Source organism: Anser brachyrhynchus (genome assembly GCF_964034855.1).
Source record: "Anser brachyrhynchus genome assembly, chromosome: 16".
In the NCBI taxonomy this organism is placed as follows: Eukaryota; Metazoa; Chordata; class Aves; order Anseriformes; family Anatidae; genus Anser; species Anser brachyrhynchus.
In genome coordinates this window covers 650,356-673,117 of record NC_137734.1, presented here as the reverse complement: position 1 = coordinate 673,117, position 22,762 = coordinate 650,356, and the positions used below count along the sequence as shown (strand labels likewise).

The 22,762-nt window shown below is 45.8% G+C and overlaps 1 protein-coding gene across 1 annotated transcript in view; it reads right to left on the bottom strand.

The window, feature by feature from the left end:
- The window catches only part of CTNNBL1 (catenin beta like 1), a 48,067-nt gene that overhangs the window by 16,342 nt on the left and 8,963 nt on the right, over positions 1–22,762 (bottom strand). Inside the window, 10 exon segments of the mRNA XM_080558656.1 lie at positions 5,335–5,516; positions 9,918–10,066; positions 10,854–10,912; positions 11,193–11,265; positions 14,182–14,273; positions 15,172–15,265; positions 17,483–17,568; positions 20,738–20,745; positions 20,747–20,887; positions 22,250–22,356. Of these exon segments, the coding sequence (XP_080414782.1) occupies positions 5,335–5,516; positions 9,918–10,066; positions 10,854–10,912; positions 11,193–11,265; positions 14,182–14,273; positions 15,172–15,265; positions 17,483–17,568; positions 20,738–20,745; positions 20,747–20,887; positions 22,250–22,356 (991 nt within the window).

The following is a 22,762-nucleotide window of genomic DNA, read 5'->3' as shown; positions in this document are numbered from 1 at the left end:
TCAGCCGACGACAGGCCACGAGCACGCAGCCTCAGGCAGCGCCTCGGCCCCACGGACTCTGCGAATTTGGGCAACTTCCGAACGATCAAACTCGCCAGCACCCAGCCCAAGCCCACAGCACACGCACAAACAGGGTCTTTTTCATGGAGGGGAACAGACAAGGCCAGAGGAAAACGTTGCTGTCCAGCCCCAATTTCTAGGAACGACTAACTGTGTTTCTCCTGTAAAACAACAACAAAACAAAGTCCTGCTCAGCACCGCCACCGATTCCTCTACCAGGACCAACTTACCACCTGGCAGCCAGTAAACATTAAGAACAGCTTTTACCAAAAAAAAAGTTGCTGCCTTTTTTTTTTTATTAACAGGCAAAGTTGTCTCCTTCCCCCCCACCAGCTCGCCTGCGCGTACCCGAATTCTCCGCGGCGCCGACCCCTCGGTGCAGCGCGGCACGCGGCCACCGCCTGCTCTCGGCAGGTCACCCCGCGGCTGCTCACCCATCTGCGCCGGCAGCTCTCCTTACACCAGCAGCACCTCGGGCTCTCGGGAGCCTTTCCCTCTCCAGACAGGCACGAAGACTTCAGAACGCAAGCAGTGTTTAAAACACCCTAATTAGATCGATCTTGACTTCAGCTGCAGCGTGTTGGAATACAGATTAATCTATTCCATGGCTGGCACTGGCAGCTGCAACAGCAGGAGGTCCTGTCAAATCAAGCCGTAACATTACGCTCCTCTGCCTTTATCACCCCCAAAGCTCCCTGTGTTTTTTTCGGTTTTCACACCCCGTTCGGAGGCTGCCCTCCGCTCCCCAGCGCAGACTCCCGGGGCAGGAGCAGCGCTCGCGGCTGCAAGGCAGCGGCAGCAGGCGCTGGGTGGACAAGAGGGGTGTTGTGATGACCCCACCAGGATTTCTCTAAGAGCCTTCTGTCTTGTAAAGATCTCCTGAGATAAACTGAGGTTTCTCACTCGAAGCAGAAAAGTACAAGAAAGAAAAAACACCAGCTCCTTCAGAAGCTTCCACCCTTCACGCACCGCTGCGCAGAAGGCTGTGGCTCCAGGTGGGTTTGCAGGGAAAAGCTGCACGAAGAACCTGGCGCATGCCAGGGCCAGCCCCACGCCGCTAACAGCTCTGTCGGGCACAGTGCCACCGCCCGCTGCAAACGTGCGTGCTGGCAGTGAGGAGGGGGCAGCCACAGCGGCGAAGAGCTCGGGTCCATCTGCACGGGGGTTACCTGCCTGCCGCGCCGCCCCGACGGCGCAGAGCCTTGCACAGGGCCTCCCTTCGCTGCTAATTACAAAAACGTCTGACCTTATCTTCCAGTTCAGCAACCCATTTCTTCCTTGGCCATCTGAAGGCAGCTGAGCAGTTCTGCTTAAACAGACCGATGCCTCTGCTAGGTTTCATTTCGGCTGACCACCACATACAAGAACGGTGTCTGCCGGCTGACAGAAGGTCTTTCAACACAGACACTCGCTATCGGGTCATTTTTCTGTTTTGCCTTTTCACTTCTCCGTGCCAGGGGAACTTATTTCTGCAGCAAGCATTCATTCCAAGGGGCTCTGCTACCTTTCAGCGTGGGTCACACAGGAGTAAAATCATATTTACTAAGAAACAGATTTTGCTGCTGTTGTTTTTGAACACGTACAGCTGACTAGCTCCAAAGACAGCTTCCTTTTTGCTGGAGGGTGAACAGGCAAAAAAAACCCAGAGATAGGAATTCTCATTTGGAAATTGGCTGAACTAATTCTCAGGTTATCAAATTAAGCATTCCTAAGTAAAACTGACATCTAGGACAAGAGAAGGCATTTAAATTAAGATGAATTGAACAAACATCCTTTTATACTTCATTAGACTCTCCAAGTGAGCAAAACTAGATGGCAAATGGCTGTACAGAGAAAGAGCAGAACATACAGCCTAACGCACGAGTTGTGGTTGCTTCACCACAGCCTCGCTAACTCGGAAGGAATTTGTGTTTTCTCCATTTTAAGCTCGCTGAGTCCATTCAAGAATCTCAAGTTAGTGCCCAACACTTCGATTCGACTGCTGCTTAGGAAGTCCAGGACTGAAGATCCCGGTACCTTTACGGACAGCTACGATACGGCTCTGTGATGGAAGAGGATCTGGAACACAGCCATTCATGCAGCACCAGCTGCATTTCCAATTTCGCCACACAGGAGCATTATTTCAAACCTTGCCCCAGATTTACACAGTTACCCAGAGCCAAAAGCGCTTTTGTCCCCTGCACTCGCACGTGCTGAGCGCTCACCTCCTTGCCTGCTCTGCCTTCCCACCTCGGCATCGCGGCGCCAGGAGCGCGCCAGGACCCCCGGCAGGGCGCAGAGCCGCCCACCTCGCGCTGACCGCGGGCAAACTCCTCGCCCCAGCGTGGGCCCTGCCTTTCGCCCGCTGCTCTCTACAGGCAGGCGACGTTACACCATCGTTACACCACGCGTTGCTCGTCGCAGACACAACCACCACCGAAAGCCCGCTGCCGGGCCGCACTGTTAAAGACTGTTAGAAAAGTTTCCCTTTCTTTTTTCTTAATTACATCACGTACATAAAAGCATAAATACGTGCAGTTTGGATTTCAATCATCCACAGTTTCCCTAGAGTAAAATGATTTTTCAACACCAACAGTGTTTACAATGTCGTTATCCGGCACTGGCATCTTTATGTTAGCTTTAAAAAAAATAGAAATACATTACAGAAAAGTTTTTTTTTTAAATCAAATTTAATTTGGATTATAAATTTTCGTAATAAACAAAAGCTCAACAAGTCACGCTGAGTTTTTTTTGGTAGGGTATGTATTATTTTCACACATTTGAAACATCGCCTTCAAGATAATAAAGTAAGCATTACTTTTGACATGATCTCCAATGGAAAAAGCAACATCACTGTAAGATAGAAACAAGGGGAGTGTTTTCCTCCCATCATCAGACACAAACCCCAAGCGTCTATCCCGACAGTCTCAACAGCATTACAGTGAGCACAAACTCCTTCGAATTGCTTTTTAATAAGTACTGAAGCCTCTGCCACAAAGCTATTCTAGCTGAACCGTTACAGGAATATGTTCCTCCATTTGACATAGACTTGAACACACTCCTAGAAAAAGAGAGTTGATAATTTTTATTCTTTTTTCAACAGTCAGGACACAGGCTGAAGTTTTTACGGGAAACGGTAACGAGAGACGACTGACTACCGTCATTCTTTTTGCTAAAGAGATACGCAGAAAGAAACGTGTCCCTAGGGCCACCCCAGCCCAGCAGGCAACAATTCTCAATCACACGAGGCTTGTACCATTTCCTCCAAAACCAGCGGGCACCACCAGTTCTTGCCAGCATTGCTGGTCAGCAGTGGCTTGCAACATCCAACTGCCAACCAGCAGCGCCCCCCAAGCACAGAGAAATTATTGTATCGCGAGTGGCAAAGTAAAGACATATAGTGTGCTGCTTACACACAACAGGACAATGCCTGTGACAGGCTCCAGGGGAGCCCTGTTACACGTCTCAATTAACTCCCACCGTCGGAAAGCCGGTAACTCACCTGCCCAGTGATGCAAAACACAGAAAATGGGACTTACTACCGCAGCATCTGAGAGTTTACTTTAATAAAACGGATTTCTGGACTCATATTAATGTCCTCCATTTCTTCTGAATATTAATGAGATGGAGATATCACATGAAGACCATTTGCACAGATAGCTCCATTTTCCTGAGGGCAGATTTGCCTTCCCCCCTCCCCAAAATAGTTCAGAACCTGACCCTTTTCTGGCTTTTCAAACCGATGCCTAATCCTCACAGTGGCCAAGACCGTGCACGATGTCATCTGCAGTCTCAAGATGAAGCAGATGAGACAGATTAACTCACTTTCCCAAACCAAAAAATTAAGTCAGTGACATGGGCCACGGACCCAGGTGCAACCGCACTCTCTGCGGTCTCACCACCCAAACCCACACACCAGAGCATTTCTCCCTCACCCCTACCTAGAGAGGAAAGGAACGCAGCACAGGAGCGGCAAGGCAGCTGAAGCCAGCACCCTCTGTGCGACCCATCGCCACGGCTGGCGCCGGGCTGCAGGTCCGTCCCCGCTCCCCACGTGCCAGGAGAGCCGCAGCCGCCCCGCCGCGCGCTCACAGCTCTGCCACCTCTGTGCCAGCCCCGCGGAGCTCGGACACGGCGCTCGCCTCTGCAGCACCACCACCGAAGCGTGCCTCCCAGGAGCCGTCTTGCCAAGCCTTCCTTAACGTACCGTTAGCACCTTTCTGATGTTGGTGCTCTAATACAACCTACTGTTACCAGCTCACCGCTGGAACATTTTTCAAGAAAAGAGCCACTTGCTCAATCTGCCACTGCCCTTCCTCACCACCCCGTCTTTCAGGAAGGAACGGAACAAGCCTCGGCCCACCCCAGCCTCCACCAGAGAAAGGAGCTGCTTGGTCCCAAAGGGCAGCGAGTGGGCTCAGCCCCGCTCCAGCGAGGTCTGCAGGAGGCACCACCACCCTGCCCTTGCTCCTGAGAACGTCGGGACATCTGGCTGTGACTGTACCAACATGGTGTCTGGGTTTAGAGCTCCCATTTTGCTGCTGTTTTCCAGACATTTTTCTTTGTTTGCTGCAACAGTTAAGGACGGACACTAGGTAAGCCTGAGACATGCTCACACCTCTTCAGCTTTTGACAGTGTTCATCCCTCATAGAACTGAGATGAGTAATGAACAGACACAAGAACTCAAGCATCATTGGCAGTATTTAAAGTTTCTTCCAAGTAGTCAAGTATTAACGAAATGAAAAAGGAAATGTTACCAGAAGCAGGCATGGACTGACCCTAGATTCAGTTCAGCACTGGGTCCTGCAATAACACTCCACAGATTTCTGTTAAAACGGAGTTTTCCAGGGGACAGAGGAAAAAAATAGAAAAAAGCCAACTTCAAAAGTGTGCAGTTATTTCTGTAATGCCTGATGTTCATTGAGTCACACTTCAGTGCCCAGAGCCATGAAAACACTGCTTTTGAGGTGACATTTGTAGTTGCCTCATTACTCTTTTCAAAAGAGTTTTGCATCAAAGAGTCAGAGCTTCAAACAACAGACCCTACAGGAGTAAAATAACTTATTAACAGCACATGAAACGGAATCGCCAGGAACTGCTGATACCAAAACAAGCAGGGCAAGTGTGTCATCAACAGCCAGTGCTGCAGCAATGAATGGCAGGCTGCTCTGGACTTGAAAGCTGCAGGAAGAGCAATGGGAAGCCCAGCGAGTGCTCCTTGCCTCCTCCCTGGCAGGCACAGACACCTGCCTTCATTCGCCTCCTCCGCGAGAAGGATCTGCAAACAGGCCTACCTTCGTGCTCTTTTTCAGTCGTTCCAACTTTCTTTATTTTCTTGGGCGATTTCATGAAGAGTGGGAAGATGGTCCTCAGGCCAAGAATGTCAACAAACTTGTGACAGTTGTCTGTGCCCTCGGGTCCAATCATGGCGTGATCCAGCACCTTCAGGGCACTGCTGCGGGAAATCTTCTTCTCTCTGTGAAGAGAAAGCTGCAACTTAAACTTTCCAGGGACAGAAGGAGCTTTGAACTACGCTACTTCAAAGAGACAGCATGAAAAGGGAAACTGAAGTGACAAGGGAAGTCACAAAGAGCCTGAGTGCAAGCTCTAAGCAAGATTTTCTTCAAGGAGCCAAAATATTATATTGACAAATACTCTTTCCAAGACTGTGGTTGAAGATAAACTATTAGCTTTGCTATTTCTTATTATTTTTATTTCTTTTTATTTTCTATTTATCTATTTTATTGTTTATATATGCATTTTTATTTCTCAGTTATTAAGGAATTTATTTCTTCACCACCTTACAAACATTAGCACAAAACAGGCAGAGGAGACTGGGTTGGGTACACAAGACAAATACTGTCAGACCAGAAGGATCAGGGCTTAGATCTAGCAATAATTCACTACAATAAAGGGGTGTGTTTGGTAAGCACTGACTGGAGGTCAGCTGCACTGAAAACCCTTCTCCAGAACACGTGTTCAGCGGGAGGCAGACAGACTCTGTACCTCTCAAACCAGAGACAGGAGAACTTACAACTCACCCAGAAGACACAAAACACCCCGAGAACCTCGACCCGCGGCAGCAGGTGCCGAGGCACTGCACAAAGCAGGCCGGGCGGGCGCCAGGAGCCCGGCGCGGAGCCCAGCGCAGGCCAGCAGAGCCCGGCTGCAGCACGAGGCCTGCGAGCCCACGGCCGCCCCAGCTGCACGGCGACCCCCTTCCTTCTCTTTGGAAGAGAATTTGTTCTCTAACAGCTATGTAACTGTGTGCGCATTTACAAATAAATCCCCACAGAAACAAGCCGTGCTCTGCCCCTAGAGAGATGAGAGCACAGCCACCCCTCCCCGGCCTCACGCAGCCAGCCGCAGGTCTCCTCCAGTGCTGCGAGGCCCAGGCTCAGAGAGCTGCAGAAGAGGCCTTTCCTTTAGAGACCTAGCTGCCTGAACCCGTAACAATATGCAAACTGAACCAAACATACATCGACACGCCAGCCCAAAAGAAAGTTCCTTTGCCCAGTGCAACCACAGCCGCGCTCAGCGCGCGCCGGGCGGTGGTTACGCAGCGGGGGCGCAGCAGCGAGCACGACCCCGGGCTCTGCAGCGAAGAGCGGTGCGAGGGGGAGGCTCAGCACCACCACCTTCCCTGTAGAGGAAGCTAAAAATAAAGTACTTCTCAGGCTAGACAATATAAGAAATGTTTTCAGGGGAAGTAATTGCATATTGATCAGCATTTAGGAAGGTTGCACAGAGCTGATCTCTGGAATATTCATTGGGTTTAAGTTCAGGCTTTTAGAGATCAATAGCTGCTTGACTGGACTGTCTAGAGTTGATTTTATTTGAAATATTTATTCTGCTGGAGGCCAAGTAGTTTATCTTAGTCTTATCTGGGTTTATTGCAGTAACTTCTAGCCGAACACTAATTCAAAGACAAGCATACGCGAGTATCACCAAACGGAGAGCGACCTCAGTCTTAACAGAGAACTCCGAATTACAACTTTATTTACTAACCATTGTTTCCTCCTTTTAATACCTCTGTGTCTCAGAGAACTCTTCTGGTACATTTGTTATTCTAAAAAGAAAGGTGCAAACATTATTTGGACTTCCCATACTAGCATAACACAACCTCTTACTTTCCCAAATACTAGCAAAACAAAAAATACCAGACTTCATGGGAAAGTGCTGCACAAAACGGTTCTGTTTGATTAACCAGAAGATTTAGTAAAGAGATAGTCTTAAGTTTCCATGGGGTCATTAGGAACAGCAGGACAAGAAAACATAAAAGGATTTTAATAATCATGAAAAATATACCCTGACATAGCTATAGTCAAGCTTTGGGGAACAGCACAGAGTTTTCCATTTTCACCTTGTTTTTTCTATACAGGAGCAAATGTTTTTGTGAGGGTCAGAAAAAGCAACGGAATAGCTTCAGAGCAGAAGGTCACGTTGCCCAAGTGATGCACTTTTCTATAAGCTCCCTTTGCTGCATTTCTCTATGTGCATACAGATGCACTTTTGGTTAATAACTGGGAAAGCCACACATCATTCCTCCTATGCAAGAGAGAATGTTCTTGACACATCCCCTGGGAAACCAGTGGCTGCATCCCCTCCAAACCCTAACACAATTTTACAGTGAAAGCAATAAGCTTCCTGTCAGCACTTGCAGGAGAACTGACATTAAAAGCCTGCTCTTCTCTCTTTGGGCTTTGTAAGGCAAACTGCATTTAGGTTACTAAGGCAAGGCTGAGGGCCTGTGTACTGCGAAGTGCTTCCTGACCTAAAAAAAAAAAGAATTTAATTCTTTATGACATTGATAAACTTTCCACTGGTGGCTACCAACCTGATGAACTATCTTATTTTTGATAAAAACAATACAAAATCCATAAGCCCCCACCGCTGCAGAGATGCAAGTCAAATAATTGTATATATCGTTGCTCTCATCCTAATCCCAAACCGTCAGCTTCATTCCTGCTGCCACACGCTCTGTCCTTCAGGACTGGTCTTCTCCCAGCCCCCTCTGCTGAAGCTCCACGTGCGACAGCCCACCCAAATTCCCCTCACCACTGCAATTCCCAGTCCTGCGCACCATGTGCAGGACACGGCCTGCTACAGTCGTCCACGTGAAGAGCATCAGCCACCCCACGCTCATTTCAGACGCTGCCACGAGAAGTTCACACACGGCTGCAGCATCTTTTGCTGATGGCCACACGTTTCAAGTCTCAGCAAAACGGGAAGGAGCGCAGCTTTCATTACTGTCTATAGGAATCTCTTGAGCATGTTAAATGTTCGGCTGAAAGCTGCTACGCTTCCCCGCAGCTCTGGGTGCGCGACCATTAAAAGAACAACTTGGCTAGATGTATTTGGTAGCACCAGATACAGAATCCTGTGTTCTCTAAGACAGTAATGGAGATTCAAGCCTGATATCTTTATTCTTGCACAGCTTATCTATCTTGCACAATGTCAATAAACTTTCAACTTTGCATATTTGTCCTTTCATCTCCGCAGACTATGGTGCAATGATTAACCACCTTCAAAGCAAATACAAAAAACAGCAGATCTCTCCCCCCGGTTTTCAGAGGACAGGGACAGAAAAGAAAAATATTCTGCCCTGTTTGTGGGTAAGGAGGTCAATCACAACTGAGTGACATTTCTATTCGTTGTTGTTTATCGTAAAGGTATGAAGATACAAAAGTGCAATACTCCCATGCTGTTCTCTAGATACCAGTCAGACCGCACTCCTTACTTGCAATGCTAGCCTGCAGGTACTGTGGCTGTACTGTTCAAGAACAAGGAGCAAGAAGTTTACTCTGTCCAGCTAGGCACTGTTCTCTCTAGATCAGGTTTGCAGCGTGGGACAAGTCAGGTTTGTTTTTTTTTGTTTTTTTTTTTTGTTTGTTTTGTTTTTTTTTTTTTAAAAACACATTCAGGAAGAAATTTTCCAGCTGGAATCCTGATACAGAGAATGGTAAACATTAGAGTCCAAATACGAGGGAAAAGCTATTAAAAACCACAAATGCTAAGTCCCACCCACATGGCACAAGAATTCCAAGTAATTAGTTCTGCAAGGATAGCTTAGCAGCTTAGTACTCGAGGCAGAGGGAGGCTTCCCCTCTCGTCCTTAGTTTTGGAGCTTTTCTTTAATTAGCTTCAAGAAAACCCAGCGTTCCTATTTGAATAATCCACATTCGGTTATTTATTCAGTTCCCTGCTGCTGCACATTACCCAGCCATGCGCTGCAGGAATACATCATTTCTTGTTGGTGTTTGCTAAGCAGCCACTGCATGCAGCTTAGCACACTGGGGAAAGCAAGACAGAGTCCCACTGTGCCGGGTCCTGAGGAAGTCTCCTCTCAGAAAATGTAATCCAGTACCCATCTAGGAAGCAAAAGTGAACACAGCAGAGAAGCCCTGGAGATTCATGGTGTGACAAAAGACATCACAAGAAGAAATGCATACTTATGCCTATTTCACAAAACGGAAATTTTGTATCAACATCCACAAGAACTCACCAGCTCAGAAGACACAGCACAGTGAAACTTGAACTCGAGAACCAAAGGAAAAAAACATTCTCCTTGCGGAGACCCAGAAGTTCTCTCTTACCCCCATAGGGATCTTTTCAAACCTTAGAGAGTTAGTAGCCTGACCTATTGGGGTTATTATATGTTGGCCTGACCCTATAATGGGGTTATTATAGTAACCCCATTTCTTAGGAAAATGAGAAAAGTGAACTTCGTATGTCTGAAAAGGTCGAAGCAGCATGCTGAAAAGAGAAGACAAACATGCTAGCATGTGAATTGTATGAACAGAAAAATACAAACATCTTGCTAGAACATGTGCTGGTAGCTCAAAAGCATGCAAGAAAGTCACAGTTCTACGAGTACCTCAGCATCAGATTCATCAGCTGTAGGCCCTCGCCTTTCAAGAAACGATCACGATTGGAACTGAGCATCAGGCAGGAGCAAAGAGAGTCAAACAGGTTCTCCATCATTTCCTGTTCCTCTGCTGTACTAGGGTTGTGTCGTTTAAACACCTGCAGGACAAAGAACACAAGATTTCCCCAAAATGGAGGGCCCAGTTTCGTCCACACTGTTGCAGAATATATAGGAATGTTTTGCATCACAACCTTCAACACCTGACATGCGTAAGCCTGCAGTCGTCAGAGCAGCAGTCACACACATCACCGATGCATTCTCTCTTGTAGCTGTGCTGCCCTTTTTGCTGTCCTGACTGTATCCCAGCAGATGTGCAGCAGTCTAATGCACGACTAGAAAGACAATACAGGGCCTCCAAAGGGAAAGGCAAATTCGCTGATTACGCAATTCACAAAACTATGCGGATAAGCTTGTTACAAGAGAACACCCAGGCATAATGCACACCTGAATGATGTGCTCTGCAGCACCCTCATGTACTGACGCTACTAGCACCTATTCAAGAAACGTAAGTGAACTAAGAACATTTTACCTTCAGCCAGCTCAATAGCAGAAGTAATGCTGCACAGTGCTTGGAGTGGAAAATACTAAAGATGGACAAATTCTACCCTTCTCCCCAACCCTCCACACAATTATAACAAAATAATGTAACTTCTGTGTACCTCGACGTTAACATCTGTTAAACGGGGATTAACCTCACTTAGCACAGACAACACATTTGAGTGGAAGTTACTCGGGGACTATGCCGCCACTAAACATTAAGCATCATCACGTTTCGTTATCTACAGTACAGATTCCTAGGACAGCACTACACCCAGGATCCATTCCACTTGCTCACAACCAGCCTGCGAGTCTCCCGACGGTTGAGGATGTATGTGAATTACTCACAGATAACTGCTGAAGCAGCACATCGATCCCATCCAGCTCCCCAAGCAATTCTCTGTTGTCTAGACGGGAGTGGGGGGAAGGGGGAAAACAGAAAGAAAAATGAAGCTAACTGTCAGATTTTACTGCCATCTAACACTGATACATCAGCAAACAAAATCAATATGGCTTGACAGAGTACAAAAGCTGCAGAAAAAGAGAGGGCGCATGCGTACAGGAGAGAGCATACACAGGAGAGAGAGCGCAGGCAAAGGGGAGCCAAAGGCAAAAGAGTGCAGTCATGATCTGAAACAAGCCTGGGGCCTATCCTAACAGAACATCAATACCAGAGGCATGTCTCACCATCATTATTCTGGAGCAAAATAGCCAGCACCTCACTGCAGTACAGCTTGTTGGCATCAAACGGCATCTTAGCCTGTTGGTGGAAGAAGGAACAAAAGAAGACTCATCAGGGCACTGCTCTGTGTTTCACTGAATCTGAAGAATACACTGATCAAATCACTGAACATAAGCAACACTTTAAGCAAAATACAACAGCAGCAATTCTGCAGTATGACTCAATGTCCAAATATTTTTTTCCTGATACAGGGGTGACAGTGCGTATTGCATGTCCACACGCATATGTCGAAAACCAACTCTGATCCTTTGCGTTATCCTACATAATTACAATTGCCCCAGTTGACTCAGAAAACCTCAGAACAGTCTCCAGCTGTCTCCTTCCGAGAAGTTTCCATGATATTTTATGTTGTATGTATATGCATGGGCTCACCCCTATTCTGAAAGGCCACACCTGCCACCAGAAATGGAATTTCAGAAAACACATCACAGTAACGTTAAATAGGAGCAGTCAAAGTTTGATGAGGACCAAACGTTGCAACTGGCTTTAGCCTGCAGTCACATAACATTCATTTCATACATTCCCTCCATTAACCAGATAACAAACTGGTTTGCAGCTACTATAAAAAAAATTAAAAATCTTAAAAATCATCAGTAACTAGCTGTTTGTATTCCACTCTTCAAGAAAAAAAACTACAAAGTAGTAAGTACTAGGCTTAACACATTCTGTTTGTCACCCCCATTTTTCCCCTCCAACACACAAGTACCTGCAGCTTGATTGAGTGAACCTGGCTGCCCCAGGCTATGTATGGGCCAATTATCTCAGCCAGCTACCAAAAGAAAGGTCACAGTACACAAGTATCCTGCAACAAAAACATGAAAAGCAGGAAGATCCCAAATGCCACAAGTATTGACTTTAAATAAAGCTTTTCTTTCAGAACAATCCCCAAGCACCCTGTAGATGATGGTGTTTATAGCAACCACGTCTCACTGGCAGGCACGAGAGGGGATCGCGGCAGGTGCCCGGTGCTGCACAACCCTACCTGCTCCCATCACAGCACATACCGACTGCTGTTGTACAACAAGTGTTAGGAAATAACGTCCTGTTCTTTCAAGGCTGCACAAAACACCATCAAACCCTGCCTGTGTTTGGAGAAAGGAGCTATTAAGCTTCTCCATCTGAGCTTTCTCAGGCAATTCTGACAGTCAGAATACAATTATGCAACTTGAAACGTAGTCAAAAAACAGAAATTCACACTCCGTGCCGTGTGCCAGATGTCCTCACCAACTCCTAGACAGAAACCTGATTTTAAAAATCATCCTAAAGACGGTCTTCAGCAGCGCAGTACTCTGCGCAGATGCTGAGATACTGGTTTAATCCTAAACACATCTGTCAGGGCGAGAGATTCCAGACCAAGTGCTGCCAATAGCAAAAGCTCCTGGGCAAGGACTTTATTAGCGTGCATCTCCCCACCATGACAGCTCGTAAGGAAAAAAACAGGCACTGCCTGATCACACGTCCCCAAACCCAGAGGGAGTTAACACATGCCAGAGCAAAGGAAACACACACATTCAGCACCAAGTTTCGCAAACCTTTAACATTTATGTTCTGCTGCACCAAGCCGGGCAATCCAAGTTGTGATTATTTTGCTTTCCCATGTTTTTAAGTCTTTCAGCTGCAAGAGTAATTATAAAGCAGACAGCACACCTACACTCAGTACATACCTGCCTGGAATAACATTGACTTCACTTTTTGTATTTAAGCGGAAGGAATATAATTATGTTACTACCTGTAGTGAGAAATTATAGGTTGTTTCTGCTAACAAGTATACGAGGGGCACAGAGGAGTATCTGCATGATTACAAAGCTGCTAGAATATTTTTGTGATTCAGAGGTCACACTAACTGTACAGACATTTAAATGTGGAAGTGGAAATGCCTTACTAAACAAGTCAGGAGAAAGAAAGCCCAGGATCTGTTCTCTAGATTTCCTTCACTAGCTCTGTAAGAGAGGTGAACTATCAATTCCTTCCCTAGAATATTTTTCCAGGGAATGTTTAGGCATCCTTACACAAAAGACAGAGTTAAACACTGCAACTCACTGCCACGGGATGCTCAAAATATTAACACGTAAATGTGAAATCAAAAGGCAATTAGATGAGCTCAAAGAAAAAGCCACCACCAGTTAAAGACACCTCTAGAAATCAAAAACGTCTTACAGATGTAGCAAACAAACCCATAAAACACGTAAGCTTCCCTGCTTACTGATCAGCTTTTTACATTCCTGCAGGTCTTAGCCATGGACCAGAAATCCACCCTACAGGAATCATACAAACACACAAAAGACACGCCCTGCTGTATGAAGCTTACAATATAATGACAAGACACAAGTACATTTAAACTAAAAATGCAGAAAATGCAAGCCCTGAATTCCAACTTGGTTTTTGTGCCTACCTCAGCTTCACCACACACACAAGCGCACGTGCAAACTTGGCTTATTTTAAGCAATGTTTAAAGTTCACACTAACTGGCTTACAGAAGGCGGGCACTGGCAGTATTCTATTGATGCCTGAGCTAGGAACGCTAAGGTAACACAGCTACTCGGGGTAACCAGATCGGTGGCTGTAGCCCACCTACTGGTTTTGTGGTGCTGTGAAGTCTCTGACACTGCAATAAAGGGAAGACCATAGCTCTTTCTCATGGCAGGATCAAGGACACATTAACAAAGAACTCCCCAGAAACAAGCAAAAACCAAAGACATTCAAGAGGACATATTACAGATAATTTCCCAGGCAAACACTACAAAAATGAGACAACTACTCAGGGACTTACACCACAACGTGTAGAGCTACTTACACATAAAGCCAGCTCTTCCAATTTTGCTAGTTTACAATAAGTTAGATGGAATGCTATCTCAAGCACACCAGCTTCCGGACCAGTGGTCTGTCAGTTTTTATTGTGCTATCTCCCAAACATTAACAGAAAAATAAGCTCACCTTCAGCCTCTTGAGCAACCACTGCATGAGGCCCTGCTGCGCAGCTTCTGTGCACATCTCTGGTCGGAACTCTGCCATGTTCTCCACGATCGCTGAGAAGAAAGGCACAGTAAACATGCATTTCCCCCATCCACAGTTCAGCTTACACCTGTATCAACACAGCTTTGCCAGGTCCTTCCTAGGGCTGCACTGTTCTAGTTAAAGTTGCGTACTATTCGCAACACTATATTTTTTGAGTGAGACTTCAGCTGGGGTGCATGACACTGTCTCACTGTTTTAGACGGTGCGACACCAGCTCTTGCTGGAAGAACCTTGGATACGTGCCCTTTACTGAGTAACAATGCTCACTGCACAAAAAACTAACACAAGATTTTATTGCTGCTGCGCAGGAACAAAAGTCCAAAACCAGTTTCCAGTCTGCCTCATTCATCCAGTCCCTGGGAAGGACAAAGATTCACAGGGATTACTGTCCTGGATGACCGAAAGGTGGGGATGATGGTCTCAGTGTTAATAAATGAAACACGTTGCAAAACAGTTACTGTGCTGTGCAAAGATTGAGGAACAGAGGGGTAATGATGTAATTGTATGAAATGCAACTGTTTTACTACCTGAAAGTTAAATATATTGCTAAGACAAACAGCTCACATAACCGAGCAGAGCTCACAGACAAGTACATAGAAAATACATGGTCAGTAGAGCATACATTCTAGTCCAGTACAAAGAATTTCATCTGCGTATGAGCACATTAACATAACGACTTTGGGAAGAGGCACCTCACCAGTGCTCATGCAACAAATGCTAGCTGAAGAGATTAGACTTTACCGTGAGCTACAATTGTGCTTGAATGAACCTTGCACTCGGGTCTCTACCTCAGTGTTGGCAGCTCAAAGGCAGAGCAGGAAAGACGGAAAGGAGGGGGTGGGATAGCCCTCCCTCCCCACTTTGTACAAAAGGCACAACGAAGTGAGAGGCTGTGCAGCAGCCACTTACCTAGCGTGTTGTGGACGCCATCGGCTTCCTCCTTCACACTTTCATCCAGGCGCTCTAAATTCTGGACCAGCAACGCCACAACTTGGCCCTCCACCTAAATCACCATGGTCACGGGAGAGAAAAACATGAGAGAAGACTGAAAAATGGAAGAGAGAGGAATAAGTGGAGGGAGGAGGGTCTAAAACAAAAAATAATCAATAAGCCCTACTGAACCATCCTGCTAGACACGATTCTGACCGGGAGATATTAACAGTCTTGCTCTAAAATCTCAGAAGTAGCAAAGGATTCACCAAACAAATCTGCCACTATGTTTGTCTTAATTAAACAACTTTTAGGTTTCAGATTAAACAGAAAAACAGCTGGAGGAAAACACAAACCTTGTCACAGACTTATTTCCCGCATCAACCCTGATTGATTTATAATCCCACAGAATTCTCAAACGCTAGGCACCACAAAGCACCACGTGCTAGCCAGCTCTCAGCTCTGCGAGCAGTTCCACTTTCAACTTCCTACCACTGGCCTGTCTACATGTTTGTTATACCCTCCACTTTGATAGGTACAAAAAGCTGAAGGAACAATGCTCACACATGCAGATTCAAATCTTAGTAAAAGGAATGTGCCAAGCTGACTCCAGAGAGCTAACAAAACCCCGACAGCAAAGCAAGAGCAAGAGCAGGAATCCACACGGGCAGCGGAGGCTGCAGCCCCCTTGCCACAAGAAGTCTGCTCTTAAAGCTGGAATTGGACAGAGTCCAGCTTGACTTCAGCTAACTCCCTATTGTGGAGCTAAGCTTGGAAAAGTTGAACAAAATACCATTTGCAATTCAAAACTCTTAACTAGTTTTGTGCTCAGTGAAGCCAGGGAAAAAATACAAACAGCAGTTGCTGGGGAAGGCAGTGCAGCAATCTTGTCAGATACCCTAAAACATTACACTGACTTTTTTTTTTAAAGTAATCTAAAAAGCAGATATCCAAACTTGTCTCCCAGGATATGCCAGACTTGTTTCTTTCAGAGAGAACAACAAAACATCTAAAACTTGGCTATTATCAGTGAGTTGGTGACAAGGCAAACAGAGAAAGAACTTCTCTTGATTTACCACAGAAAACATCTTCCCTACCAGTCCTCTCTGCCACTTCATTCATCCAGCAAGCCTTCCGTGAAGGCAGAGTAATTAAGAGCAGCCAAGAGGCCAGCTGGAGGAACCGAGCTCCCGGCCACTGTCATTAACCTTTGGAGGTAACAGTGACTGGACGAGAGGGATTGCAGGAGAAAGCATGGCAGCCAAACAAAAGGAAAACAATAATTCTCCGTCGTTCAATTTCAACACAGCAGTTACAGAACAAGACAGCCACAATGTTTCACAAACGCAGCAATTCACCAACAGAAGCTGCCTGAAGGTAGAACAGACATTGAGAGCTAAGTTTTGCTGGACATCACTTCTCTGAAGGGTGCTTCTGCTCAGTTTGGCAAACTCCTCCTGCAGCTGAGGAGCAGGAGGCATCCAGCACAAACGCCAAGACACCAGAACTACACCAACACGGAAGATGAGAGGCACCCAAGAGAGTTAATCAGGTAGAGAGCATTTAAGACCAAGCAATGCATCTGCTGCTGCACACAGACCATTGTATAGGGTCACTTAATCTCTGTGGCACAAAGATCATTAAATCTAAACTCTCCACCACCCTTAAAATGCATTAGCTCTGTTACATGAAAACTTCCAAGCTTTCAAGAAAAAAGCATAGCCTCACTATAAGGACATTTTATGTTTCAAATACAAATCATCGGGCTTGAAACAGGAGTTACTGGGTCACAGTATACTGGTCTCCGCAAGAGGTCAGACTGAAAGGTCACAATGGCCCCGCTGTCCTTCACATAACAATCTGAAGTCATAAATTTCCTGGGTAAACAGAGATCACCCTTCCCACAAGAAGGGAAAAAAACACAGATCAAGCCCCTAATTTCAATAAAAGGCTGCCCAAGTCACTTCATTTTCCCTCCCTGCATGAAAAAATCTCCCAGCCTACACGAGTTTTGAAGCAAGAGCGTGTGCCGTCCCAAAGTGAAGTGATCTAACAACACGCGAGAACAACCTGCTCCTCGAACTCCGGCATTCCGTTCCCAAGGCCTGCTGCGGTCCTCAACGCAGCACTTCAGCTACAACAAGCGTACAGCAGAACCAGCTAACTTCATCACGGTGTTGGCAATATAAATAAGCACAGCTGCAGAAAACAGGGTAGCTCGGAGCACTCACTGCTGTGCTGTGTACGGCAGGTGTTCAGCCATTAAAATAACGTGGAGCTCACTACTTACCAGAGCATCTATGAGGACTTCAGCTCCTTCTTCACTCTCATGGAGAGTATCTATATCGGTCAGTTCTTGAAGCAAGTCTACCACAGCTATGGAAACATGTGCTGGATGTTAAGGACAACCAAGACGGCAGCAGACACGCAGTACCAAAAGAATATTGCTCCTGGGCTAGTGAGCTCCTGCCGTGACCCAGAACTGGCAGCTCATTAGGGCACAGGAACACCGGACCCAAGGGTACAGAGACTACTTCAGCAGGCTTCATGAAAACCAGATTCAGAGAATTCTGACAGCTAGGAACGATAAAAACAAACATCATTGTGTGCTTACTGTGCTAGGCAATTTCACTGTTGCTTGATGACATTTTTTTTTAATTTTTAAATCAAAACTTCTATAGTTGGCATAACTAGGCATCATCTTTCATTGTCAGGATTGAGCATAACAAAAGAGAAATGCATCATAATAATCTGATTCGGGTGTTATTCTCTCAGTGATCCCCTGCTAACCCAACAGCACACGTCTAACAAGGCCAAGGCCACCGCATGAAGCAGCAGCAATAACCCCCTCCTGCCTGGCCCAATTAAGACAGCATGCTCCTCTAACCACGTACCTCACAGGAGCAGCATCGTTTCTGCCAGCCCAATTTTCACTCATTAACACTGGGCTGCATAACACACGGTTCCCCTGACTGCTACACAGCTCTCTGGTACAACGAGACGTATTCCACCTCATTAGAGCCACTTCCCTATTCTCTCAGACACTCTGATCAATCTTGCCCAATTCCCACCGGGGTAGAACAGGGTATGCAGTTTCCTCCATGTCCTATATAACAACTTTGTGATGAATCTCTTTAAAATTCACAGGCTAACAAACCAGCCTCCCAGTTCTCCCGTTTGTGCGTTTGCTCAGGCACACACAGAGCAGTAGGAGAAGTATTTTAATACATCTTTTCTTAGCAGGGTTATAGTTGCAACTTATCTAGTCTCAGGAAACACTGACAGCGAGCTGCCTGTTCCAGTCCCAAGTTAACCTCTGTACAGCTCTGCTGAAGATGTTTATTAGTATGACTACTGCTTTCATCACGCTACAGCAATCCTTAACCAAGCCAAAGCTGTCTGTACATTTTCAGGACCGGCACATGTCACTTACAGTTGCAAACGCCATCAGGAATTCAAACAGAAGGGTGTTATGCCGTACTGGGCAGGCAGTCACTCGTGCTTATATAAAATCTTTGTCAGGGGAGCCAGGGCACAACTTCTGAAGGCAGTGTGGAGCACAACTCAATAAGCAGGTTAAGAGAAAATAACCTGCCTTGCATTTATGCTGCAAGGAATCAACTGTTAAGCAACAAAAGCTGGAGGAACAGGCCAGTAGGAATCTCATGAAGTAGGACAAATCCAAGCCCTGTCTCTGGGATGGAACAAAGCCATGCGCTGGGGCTGTCCGGGGAGGTGACAGCTCTGCAGAAAAGAATGTGGAAGTTCTGGAGAAGATGAGTCAGCAGCAGCATGCCTCTGCAGCAGCAAAGGCTAATCATGGGCTGCAATGCATTCTCAAGAACAAAATCAGCAGGCCAAGAGAAGGACCTTCTCTAACCTGCTGCCTGGCACTCATGGAGCAACATATTGAATGTTCTGTTCAGTTGTGGGTGCCCCCAGTACAATACTGGGCTCAATAGAGCACAGGACCCCCTACGATGGTCGGGGATTAGCATATGACATATGAGGTAACTGAGTGAATGGGGTTTGCTCAACCCGTGTAAGAGATAAGGTAGGATCTAACTGAATCATAGAAGACTACTGCTTCCTATTATTAGGTGCTACACAGAAGACTGAGCCAGATTTTTCTGAGGGTGAGCAGCAAAGAATCAAAGTTATAGCAAAAGAAATTCAAACTAGATTTTCAAAGTCTTCTGAAGAAGCATATCCAGAGATGCAGTGGAATCTCCATCTTTAGAGAGAATTAAAATTCAGCTTACCAAGAACTTGATCTAGCTTTAAAGTTGGTCCTGCTAAAAGAGGATTGGGCCAGAAACCTCTTATTGCCCCTTCCAGTTTACATTACTCCATGATTGTACCACGTTTCAAACAGGTGTACCCACACCTCACAGGGCATTCCCATCTAGGGAGCTTCTATGGAGGCTTCCAAGGAGAACACACCAGCTGTCCTGTGTACCTTATGAGATGGAAAAACAACTTCACTTTAAGCTTTCCTGTCTTTAATTAAATCTTGTCAGCGACCATCTTCCATTCACATGCTTTGTGTAAAACTACCTGAATCTCTGATTCAGCAGATTATTTCTACTCTCCCTTGGACGCTGTTTTTCTCTTTCTATTAGTTCCTCTAGACACTACATTTAAATCACGTCTGAAGAGCCATTTGCTTAGAGCTCTCTTGAAGAATCTTTTTCAATTTGTTTTAACAAAGTCATTAGAAAACTTGAGCTGTACCAATTTTATTACACATCCAGATGCTTCAATTTAATAGTGTTTCTATTCTCTATACAGGCAGCAGCACAGGGAAGAGGCATTACTACAGCCTATGTCCTGCTTCCGACAGATCTGAACACATTTCAGCAGCTTTATAATAAGAAATGAGTTTTCTCCTAAAATTGCAATCCACAGGCCCTAACCTGACAGACAGACAAGCTGCAAACCAAGTTAAAAGAAAAAAGTTTGGTGGAAAAACAGACAAGTCCTCACCTCCAGCTGTGACTCTAGGACACAACTTCTCATGAAAAAAAGGACAAAGTTGTATTCCTGTGCACTCCAGATATGAATCAGCCCAGCTAGCCCAGGCAAAATCATTTCCTTGTGAATGAGAAATTCAGAGATAACCTGCTAAGACTGTGCACATAGTTCACAAAAAGCCTGTGGTGTCCAGCAAAAAAAGAGTAATGAAACTATGGTGCCCATGGAACTGGTTACGCATCACAGGCGTTTCCCATGTACAAGAGTAAATTGTTAACAACCATTTACTTGAGAGTGATTTTCATTACAGATCACAGATAAAGAAAGCAGTGGTGTTTGCTGTTTTGCATGGACCAGTATACTACCACATCAAGGTTAAGCTAAATACAAGTCAAAATAGCCAAACACAAAGATTTTTAAGACTAACAGTGCTTTTCAGTTAAAAAAAGGCACAAACTCAGTGCAGTGGGGGAAAAAAAGAGAAAAACACGTAGTAGCCTGTGAAAGCAGGATATAAGAGATGACAGAAAAGTCTGCTGAAAGCCTCTCCTAAGAGAGCTGCTTTAACCACTGAAGGATATCTGTGTTGTCGTGTCCAAGCAGCCCGAGAAGAGACTGCACAGCATTCAGCTCCACCAGCAGGTGGTACAGGTCCGGCATCGTCGCGATCACATGCATTTCCTGAATGATGTCATTTAAATCCAATTCAGATTCCATGAACCTGAGGCAAGACAAAAAAATAAAAAGCACGAGTTGTGGTCAGCGGACACAGTCCTTCACCAAAGAGAACAACGCCTTCCCCGAGGTCCCAGGTAAGACTTAGTCACCCCGGCTGCACATGGCCCCAGCATCTGATTCTCCGTCATCGCATCAAATGACGGAATCCAAACTTCCTACAAGCAGTTTGTGCCCCACCCTGCCCTACATTTGCCCCTTTTAGTTTAATCAGGTAGCAGGATAAGCCTTGCTACTATATCATTTACATAGCAAAAAGAGTAGATTTGTTCAAATTCTGTAAATCAGTTACAAAACTATAGAGATAACTACACATGAAGAAAACCTTGCATATGAAATAAATACTCCAGTGATGCACCTCCCCTAACTCCTCCATACTGACACGTGCGTTGTATTAGTCTGAAGCGAAGACCATAAAAAATTTATACAAAGGAAAGAACACTAAACTGGACAAAAAAATACTGGCATTCAAGTGTAGGCAGAAATTCATTTAGCATGAATAAACTCTGTGAAGGAGGAAGAGGCTCGCTGGCCGTGCAGGTGTGGAAAGGAGCATCACGAAGAGCCTCTGGCTCTCAGACCCCACCCAGCCGTGGTGCCCACGGCATCGGAGAGCTCCGTCAGTGCAAACCAGTCATCGTCGCACACGGAGCACTGCCCACATACAGAAGCGCGGCGCCTTCCCAGCCAAATCAACACACGAGATGACGACGTGACATCTTGGTTAATTTGGAAAGCAGAACTCACAGCCCCGGGATCAATCTTTCAGCCCAGCCCCCGGTATCTACCACCTGCCTGCCAGTGAGAAAAAGCAGCACTGCTCAAAGCTGCGTGCAGAAGGAACCCCCCTGAAAAACGAGAGACTTGGAGCACGGCCGATGATTCTCTGATGCCAACTGCTAATAAGACTACCGTTGGCTTACACTTTTGAAAACAAAGCTACTTATTTAGATACCTAAAAGGAAAAAAATCACAAAACCTTATTTAAGGTTTGTACTCCCAAAATAAAAACAGCATAACCTACAATTTTAGGACTGAAATTTCATAGTCTTTCATATTAACAGCAAGAATTTAATAAACTAAATCTTCTCCCTTTCTTGCTATTTTCTTCATGCCGCAACTGCAAGTGATTTTTTTTTAAACCATATACCTGTCTCCACCAGAAGGCTCGATAATGTCATTTTTAATTAACAAAGTTAGTTTCAAATACAGTTTATAAGAACAACATGGCAATAACAGCTATTATATAAGTCCTATGTAACTGAAAACATCTGTATTTTCAAGAAATTGATTTAGGGCTGAAACATAAAAGCAAAGGCAACAAATGAGGGGCCAAGCATAATCTTACTTCTCTGGATTGTCCGGAAACTTGATCCGCAGCTCCTGGTTTTTGTAAGATCGCTTCTCAAAGGTGAGAATCATCTTTTTCACTGAACTTTCATCCAAAGGTTCCTCCTAACAAAATTGGAAGGGCAGAAACCAGAGTTTAACATTTGGAGGGATGGAACAATTACCCGGCATAAAGCAAACAAGGGAGCGCAGCAGCTGCGGTGGGACTGCAGTCCGGCCCCGACGCTTTGGGTGCAGCGCAGCAACAAACGGCAAGCGCCGGCCACCTCGCTGCAGGAGGCTGGCAGAACTCACGCACCATCGCTACTCATTTATCGACTCGCTGCAACTTTGACCTAAGCAAGCTCTCCAGAGCAAACCCTTGTAAATTGCGGTTTTATAAGCCAGAGGTTTACCAGGCGACTTTTTTTCCAGAAGAACCAGAAGAGCTTCCTGACACTTTCTGAGTCCAAGTATCGGTGAACAAAAATAGTGTTTTGCAGTGACCTTACGCGGCACCACCAGCGCCTCA